The 9,800-nt window shown below is 37.5% G+C and overlaps 1 protein-coding gene across 1 annotated transcript in view; it reads right to left on the reverse strand.

Moving 5' to 3' along the window:
• PLEKHO1 (pleckstrin homology domain containing O1) overlaps positions 1-9,272 on the reverse strand; it is a 69,059-nt gene extending 59,787 nt beyond the window's left edge. The window contains exons 1-2 of the mRNA XM_053705376.1: positions 9,131-9,272; positions 8,261-8,407 (exon numbers count right to left, since the gene is read on the reverse strand). Of these exons, the coding sequence (XP_053561351.1) occupies positions 8,261-8,407; positions 9,131-9,157 (174 nt within the window). The 5' untranslated portion in view covers positions 9,158-9,272. The remainder of the gene's footprint in view (positions 1-8,260; positions 8,408-9,130) is intronic.
• Between the last annotated feature and the right edge of the window lie 528 nt (positions 9,273-9,800).

Here is a 9,800-nt window from a genome sequence, read left to right on the forward strand (position 1 = left end):
TACAGTGATCTACATAGTAACCATTACTGTACATATGTAGCAGTCACACAGTGTTCTACATAACAACCATTACAGTAAATATGCAGCAGTCATACAGTGTTCTACATAGTAACCATTACTGTGCATATGCAGCAGACATACAGTGTTCTACATAGTAACCATTACTGTACATATGCAGCAGTCATACAGTGTTCTACATATTAACCATTACTGTACATATGCAGCAGTCATACAGTGTTCTACATAGTAAACATTACTGTACATATGCAGCAGTCATACAGTGTTCTACATAATAACCATTACTGTACATATGCAGAAGTCATACAGTGTTCTACATAGTAACCATTACTGTACATATGCAGCAGTCATACAGTGTTATACATAGTAACCATTACTGTACATATGCAGCAGTCATACAGTGTTCTACATAGTAAACATTACTGTACATATGCAGCAGTCATACAGTGTTCTACATAATAACCATTACTGTACATATGCAGAAGTCATACAGTGTTCTACATAGTAACCATCACTGTACATATGCAGCAGTCATACAGTGTTCTACATAGTAACCATTACTGTGCATATGCAGCAGACATACAGTGTTCTACATAGTAACCATTACTGTACATATGCAGCAGTCATAAAGTGTTCTACATAACAACCATTACAGTACATATGCAGCAGTCATACAGTGTTCTACATAGTAACCATTACTGTACATATGCAGCAGTCATACAGTGATCTACATAGTAACTATTACTGTACATATGCAGCAGTCATACAGTGTTCTACATAACAACCATTACAGTAAATATGCAGCAGTCATACAGTGTTCTACATAGTAACCATTACTGTACATGTGCCGCAGTCATACAGTGTTCTACATAGTAACCATTACTGTACATATGCAGCAGTCATACAGTGTTCTACATAACAACCATTACTGTACATATGCAGCAGTCATACAGTGATCTACATAGTAACCATTACTGTACATATGCAGCAGTCATACAGTGTTCTACATAGTAACCATTACTGTACATATGCAGCAGTCATACAGTGATCTACATAGTAACCATTACTGTACATATGCAGCAGTCATACAGTGTTCTACATAGTAACCATAACTGTACATGTGCAACAGTCATACAGTGTTCTACATAGTAACCATTACTGTACATATGCAGCAGTCATACAGTGTTCTACATAGTAACCATTACTGTACATATGCAGCAGTCATACAGTGTTCTACATAGTAACCATTACTGTACATGTGCAACAGTCATACAGTGTTCTACATAGTAACCATTACTGTACATATGCAGCAATCATACAGTGTTCTACATAGTAACCATTACTGTACATGTGCCGCAGTCATACAGTGTTCTACATAGTAACCATTACTGTACATATGCAGCAGTCATACAGTGTTCTACATAACAACCATTACAGTACATATGCAGCAGTCATACAGTGTTCTACATAGTAACCATTACTGTACATATGCAGCAGTCATACAGTGATCTACATAGTAACCATTACTGTACATATGCAGCAGTCATACAGTGTTCTACATAGTAACCATAACTGTACATGTGCAACAGTCATACAGTGTTCTACATAGTAACCATTACTGTACATATGCAGCAGTCATACAGTGTTCTACATAGTAACCATTACTGTACATATGCAGCAGTCATACAGTGTTCTACATAGTAACCATTACTGTACATGTGCAACAGTCATACAGTGTTCTACATAGTAACCATTACTGTACATATGCAGCAGTCATACAGTGTTCTACATAGTAACCATTACTGTACATATGCAGCAGTCATACAGTGTTCTACATAGTAACCATTACTGTACATATGCAACAGTCATACAGTTTTCTACATAGTAACCATTACTGTACATATGCAGCAGTCATACAGTGTTATACATAGTAACCATTACTGTACATATGCAGCAGTCATAAAGAGTTATACATAGTAACCATTACTATACATGTGCAATAGGCATACAGTAGGTATACAGTGCTCTATATGTATAGTAACCAGTGTTGTACATGTGCAGTAGGTATACAGTGCTCTATATGTATAGTAACCAGTGCTGTACATTTGCAGTAGCTATACAGTGCTCTACATGTATAGTAACCAGTGTTGTACATGTGCAATAGGTATACAGTGCTCTACATGTATAGTAACCAGTGTTGTACAAGTGCAGTAGGTATACAGTGCTCTATATGTATAGTAACCAGTGCTGTACATGTGCAGTAGGTATACAGTGCTCTACATGTGCAGTATAGTAACCAGTGTTGTACATATGCAGTAGGTATACAGTGCTCTACATGTATAGTAACCAGTGTTGTACATATGCAGTAGGTGTACAGTGCTATATATGTATGTAGAGTAACCAGTGTTGTACATGTGCAGTAGGTATACAGTGCTCTACATGTATAGTAACTGGTGCTGTACATGTGCAGTAGGTATACAGTACTCTACATGTATAGTAACCAGTGCTGTACATGTGCAGTAGGCATGCAGAGCTCTATATGTATAGTAACCAGTGTTGTACATGTGGAGTAGGTATACAGTGCTCTGTATGTATAGTAACCAGTGTTGTACATATGCAGTAGGTATACAGTGCTCTATATGTATAGTAACCGTGGCTGTACATGTGCAGTAGGTATACAGTGCTCTATATGTATAGTAACCAGTGCTGTACATGTGCAGTAGGTATACAATGCTCTATATGTATAGTAACCATTACTGTACATATGCAGCAGTCATACAGTGTTCTACATAGTAACCATCACTGTACATATGCAGCAGTCATACAGTGTTCTACATAGTAACCATTACTGTACATATGCAACAGTCATACAGTGTTCTACATAGTAACCATTACTGTACATGTGCAACAGTCATACAGTGTTCTACATAGTAACCATTACTGTACATATGCAGCAGTCATAAAGTGTTCTACATAACAACCATTACAGTACATATGCAGCAGTCATACAGTGTTCTACATAGTAACCATTACTGTACATATGCAGCAGTCATACAGTGATCTACATAGTAACCATTACTGTACATATGCAGCAGTCATACAGTGTTCTACATAACAACCATTACAGTACATATGCAGCAGTCATACAGTGTTCTACATAGTAACCATTACTGTACATATGCAGCAGTCATACAGTGTTCTACATAGTAACCATTACTGTACATGTGCAACAGTCATACAGTGTTCTACATAGTAACTATTACTGTACATATGCAGCAGTCATACAGTGTTCTACATAGTAACCATTACTGTACATATGCAGCAGTCATACAGTGTTCTACATAGTAACCATTACTGTACATATGCAACAGTCATACAGTGTTCTACATAGTAACCATTACTGTACATATGCAGCAGTCATACAGTGTTATACATAGTAACCATTACTGTACATATGCAGTAGTCATAAAGTGCTATACATAGTAACCATTACTATACATGTGCAATAGGCATACAGTAGGTATACAGTGCTCTATATGTATAGTAACCAGTGTTGTAAATGTGCAGTAGGTATACAGTGCTCTATATGTATAGTAACCAGTGCTGTACATTTGCAGTAGCTATACAGTGCTCTACATGTATAGTAACCAGTGTTGTACATGTGCAATAGGTATACAGTGCTCTACATGTATAGTAATCAGTGTTGTACAAGTGCAGTAGGTATACAGTGTTCTATATGTATAGTAACCAGTGCTGTACATGTGCAGTAGGTATACAGTGCTCTACATGTACAGTATAGTAACCAGTGTTGTACATATGCAGTAGGTATACAGTGCTCTACATGTATAGTAACCAGTGTTTTACATATGCAGTAGGTATACAGTGCTATATATGTAGAGTAACCAGTGTTGTACATGTGCAGTAGGTATACAGTGCTCTACATGTATAGTAACTGGTGCTGTACATGTGCAGTAGGTATACAGTACTCTACATGTATAGTAACCAGTGCTGTACATGTGCAGTAGGTATGCAGCGCTCTATATGTATAGTAACCAGTGTTGTACATGTGGAGTAGGTATACAGTGCTCTGTATGTATAGTAACCAGTGTTGTACATGTGCAGTAGGTATACAGTGCTCTATATGTATAGTAACCATGGCTGTACATGTGCAGTAGGTATACAGTGCTCTATATGTATAGTAACCAGTGCTGTACATGTGCAGTAGGTATACAATGCTCTATATGTATAGTAACCAGTGCTGTACATGTGCAGTAGGTATACAGTGCTCTATATGTATAGTAAACAGTGTTGTACATGTACAGTAGGTATACAGCGCTCTATATGTATAGTAACCAGTGTTGTACATGTGTAGTAGGTATACAGTGCTCTATATGTATAGTAACCATGGTTGTACATGTGCAGTAAGTATACAGTGCTCTATAGGTATAGTAACCAGTGTTGTACATGTGCAGTAGGTATACAGTGCTCTATATGTATAGTAACCAGTGTTGTACATGTGCAGTAGCTATACAGTGCTCTATATGTATAGTAACCAGTGTTGTACATGTTCAGTAGGTATACAGTGCTCTATATGTATAGTAACCAGTGTTGTACATGTGCAGTAGGTATACAGTGCTCTATATGTAGTAACCAGTGCTGTACATGTGCAGTAGGTATTCAGTGCTCTATATGTATAGTAACCAGTGTTGTACATGTGCAGTAGGTATACAGTGCTCTATATGTATAGTAACCAGTGTTGTATGTGTGCAGTTGGTATACAGTGCTCTATATGTATAGTAACCAGTGTTGTACATATGCAGTAGGTATACAGTGCTCTATATGTATAGTAACCAGTGCTGTACATGTGCAGTAAGTATACAGTGCTCTATATGTATAGTAACCAGTGTTGTACATATGCAGTAGGTATATAGTGCTCTATATCTATAGTAACCAGTGCTGTACATATGCAGTAGGTATACAGGTCTCTATATGTATAGTAACCAGTGTTGTACATGTGCAGTAGGTATACAGTGCTCTATATGTATAGTAACCAGTGTACATATGCAGTAAGTATACAGTGTTCTATATGTATAGTAACCAGTGTTGTACATGTGCAGTAGTTATACAGTGCTCTATATGTATAGTAACCAGTGCTGTACATGTGCAGTAGGTATACAGTGCTCTATATGTATAGTAATCAGTGCTGTACATGTGTAGTAGGTATACAGTGCTCTATATGTATAGTAACCAGTGCTGTACATGTGCAGTAGGTATACAGTGCTCTATATGTATAGTAACCAGTGTGGTACATGTGCATTAGGTATACAGTGCTCTATATATATATATATAGTAACCAGTGCTGTACATGTGCAGTAGGTATACAGTGTTCTATATGTATAGTAACCAGTGTTGTGCATGTGCAGTAGGTATACAGTGCTCTACATGTATAGTAGCCAGTGTTGTACATATGCAGTAGGTATACAGTTCTCTATATGTATAGTAACCAGTGTTGTGTATGTGCAGTAGGTATACAGTGCTCTACATGTATAGTAACCAGTGTTGTACATATGCAGTAGGTATACAGTGCTCTATATGTATAGTAACCAGTGTTGTACGTATGCAGTAGGTATACAGTGCTCTATATGTATAGTAACCAGTATTGTACATGTGCAGTAGGTATACAGTGCTCTACATGTATAGTAACCAGTGTTGTACATATGCAGTAGGTATACAGTGTTCTACATGTATAGTAGCCAGTGCTGTACATGTGCAGTAGGTATAAAGTGCTCTATATGTATAGTAACCAGTGCTGTACATGTGCAGTAGGTATACAGTGCTCTATATGTATAGTAACCAGTGCTGTACATATGCAGTAGGTATACAGAGCTCTATATGTATAGTAACCAGTGCTGCACATGTGCATTAGGTATACAGTACTCTATATGTATAGTAATCAGTGTTGTACATATGCAGTAGGTATACAGTGCTCTATATGTATAGTAACCAGTGCTGTACATATACAGTAGGTATACAGTGCTCTATATGTATAGTAACCAGTGCTGTACATGTGCAGGAGGTATACAGTGATCTACATGTTTAGTAACCAGTGTTGTACATGTGCAGTAGGTATACAGTGCTCTATATGTATAGTAACCAGTGTTGTACATATGCAGTAGGTATACAGTGCTCTATATGTATAGTAACCAGTGTTGTACATGTGCAGTAGGTATACAGTGCTCTATATGTATAGTAACCAGTGTTGTACATATGCAGTAAGTATACAGTGCTCTATATGTATAGTAACTAGTGTTGTACATGTGCAGTAGGTATACAGTGCTCTATATGTATAGTAACCAGTGCTGTACATGTGCAGTAGGTATACAGTGCTCTATATGTATATTAACCAGTGCTGTACATGTGTAGTAGGTATACAGTGCTCTATATGTATAGTAACCAGTGCTGTACATGTGCAGTAGGTATACAGTGCTCTGTATGTATAGTAACCAGTGCTGTACATGTGCAGTAGGTATACAGTGCTCTATATGTATAGTAACCAGTGTTGTACATATACAGTAGGTATACAGTGCTCTATATGTATAGTAACCAGTGCTGTACATGTGCAGTAAGTATACAGTGCTCTATATGTATAGTAACCAGTGTTGTACATATGCAGTAGGTATACAGTGCTCTATATGTATAGTAACCAGTGCTGTACATATGCAGTAGGTATACAGTGCTCAATATGTATAGGAACCAGTGCTCTACATGTGCAGTAGGTATACAGTGTTCTATATGTATAATAACCAGTGCTGTACATGTGTAGTAGGTATACAGTGCTCTATATGTATAGTAACCAGTGCTGTACATGTGTAGTAGGTATACAGTGCTCTATATGTATAGTAACCAGTGCTGTACATGTGCAGTAGGTATACAGTGCTCTATATGTATAGTAACCAGTGCTGTACATGTGCAGTAGTTATACAGTGCTCTATATGTATAGTAACCAGTGTTGTGCATGTGCAGTAGGTATACAGTGCTCTACATGTATAGTAACCAGTGATGTACATATGCAGTAGGTATACAGTTCTATATATGTATAGTAACCAGTGTTGTGTATGTGCAGTAGGTATACAGTGCTCTACATGTATAGTAACCAGTGTTGTACATATGCAGTAGGTATACAGTGCTCTATATGTATAGTAACCAGTGTTGTACATATGCAGTAGGTATACAGTGCTCTATATGTATAGTAACCAGTATACAGTGCTCTATATGTATAGTAACCAGTGCTGTACATATGCAGTAGGTATACAGTGCTCTACATGTATAGTAACCAGTGTTGTACATGTGCAGTAGGTATACATTGCTCTATATGTATAGTAACCAGTGTTGTACATGTGCAGTTGGTATACAGGGCTCTATATGTATAGTAACCAGTGTTGTATGTATGCAGTAGGTATACAGTGTTCTATATGTATAGTAACCAGTGTTGTATGTGTGCAGTAGGTATACAGTGCTCTACATGTATAGTAACCAGTGTTGTACATATGCAGTAGGTATACAGTTCTATATATGTATAGTAACCAGTGTTGTGTATGTGCAGTAGGTATACAGTGCTCTACATGTATAGTAACCAGTGTTGTACATATGCAGTAGGTATACAGTGCTCTATATGTATAGTAACCAGTGCTGTACATATGCAGTAGGTATACAGTGCTCTACATGTATAGTAACCAGTGTTGTACATGTGCAGTAGGTATACATTGCTCTATATGTATAGTAACCAGTGTTGTACATGTGCAGTTGGTATACAGGGCTCTATATGTATGGTAACCAGTGGTGTACGTGTGCAGTTGGTATACAGGGCTCTATATGTATAGTAACCAGTGTTGTATGTGTGCAGTAAGTATACAATGCTTATGTTGTATATGTGCACTTGTTATACAGTGCTTATGTGCAGTATGTATACAGTGCTCTATATGTATAGTAACCATTGCTGTATATTTGCAGCACATATAGAGTGTTGTGCTATAACCCTTGCATTACATGTTTACACTGCAGCTTGTGCACTGAAGCACTCACAAATCATACTGACATTGTTTGGTCCTTATACACAGTTGTCTTTTCTTAATACACATATTGATCACTTGCATGCAGTTGGCTTCACCCTGCTCTTTATATAACACAGCTACATGATTTTCAGGAAGCCATATCAACAGACTGAAAACAACATTTAAATCACCTCTTTCTCTGACATGTACAGCTGATCTCCCTTTATCAATACATATCGGTTCTTCCATATCTCCCTGAAGATTCCCTTCCCGCAGTATTTCCGAATCCAACCCACTTTTTCTGGTTGGCTGGGGGGCTGATTCCCATCTAGAGGGCCCTAGCAAGTGATGGGGAAAAATAAGTTAAATAGTGAGCAGATTGAAATAACAGCAGTGAAAGCCCCCAAAAGCATGTGCCTCTACTGTCATCATAGAAGGATTCAAACACAGGGTCTAGCCATGCCTCACAAGCCCTATGTAAGTAACCTACATTAGGGCCACATTAAACCAAAATCAATGCAGATATATGTGTTTGTACAATGTTAAGTAGATCAACAAATAAATGTTAAACAATGTATTTTGAATGAATGAATTAAATAATTATAGCTATATATTATCTGCTATTCTTATATATATAACACACACAGAGATATATATATATATGTGTGTGTGTGTGTGTGTGTATATACACACACACATATATATATATATATATATATATATACACACATATATATACACACACACACACACATATATACACACACACATATATATACTACACATAAGTAATTCAGCATATGTTCATGTTACAGATTTACAGGTTAAGAACCTCTCTCACACAAACATAAACATGTACATATTTAGATAATATAAAATCCATATATGCATGTGTGTCACTGTCTGTGTAATCTTATGCAGGCAGTGGAGCTACTGTGGAGGATGCTATATTTGCACTGCAGGGAAGATCAGTGATAACAATAGCCAGACAATGATCTTTATTAAATTGTATTGTGTGGATTCTCATCCATGAATGGAAATCACTGTGATTTTGCACTCACCCTTTTGGTGGAAAGATTCTTTTTCATGCTTCCTTTCTGGAGGCCACAGTCTGGGGATGTGGTCCTACTCCTGCAGCCGATGTGTGGGTATATCCAACAAGGGAGTGGATGTCTCTCTGCACTCTCTGTGTATCCTTCTAGGTTGGAGATCAGACAGAGGATCTGGTTACACTAAGACAAGACAAGCCTCTTTACTGCGCGCACACACACAGACATTTCCACACACACTCACATCAGACACGCAGCCCCCCTTTGCCTGTCTCATTTCCCTCTGTCCAGTAGCTCCATCTATGGTGAGTCACAGTGATGTGTCACAATACAACACGTGAGGGGAGAGTGCAGAGAAAGGAGGAGGGTAGGGTCTGTCTGACCGTGTAATTCGGACGGAGCCCCCCTCCTGACTTCAAGTCTCCATCTGAAAACTGCTCATGAATGGAATTCCCTGGTGATCACATTTTTCTAGGATAGTTAGCTTTAATGAGATCAGTTTAATGATTTTATTTGTGACCTTACTTGGCACTAAATAGTATGCCCTAATAATTATGAATAATAACTGGAATTAATTATTATTTTATAAAGCACCGTATTGGAGAAAAAAAAACCAAATACCTTATATACGTACATTAGGAGTGTGTAATGTCTACAAAAGGTAGAGATTATATATATATAT

This window comes from Bombina bombina, chromosome 1 (assembly GCF_027579735.1).
Source record: "Bombina bombina isolate aBomBom1 chromosome 1, aBomBom1.pri, whole genome shotgun sequence".
Taxonomy (NCBI): Eukaryota; Metazoa; Chordata; class Amphibia; order Anura; family Bombinatoridae; genus Bombina; species Bombina bombina.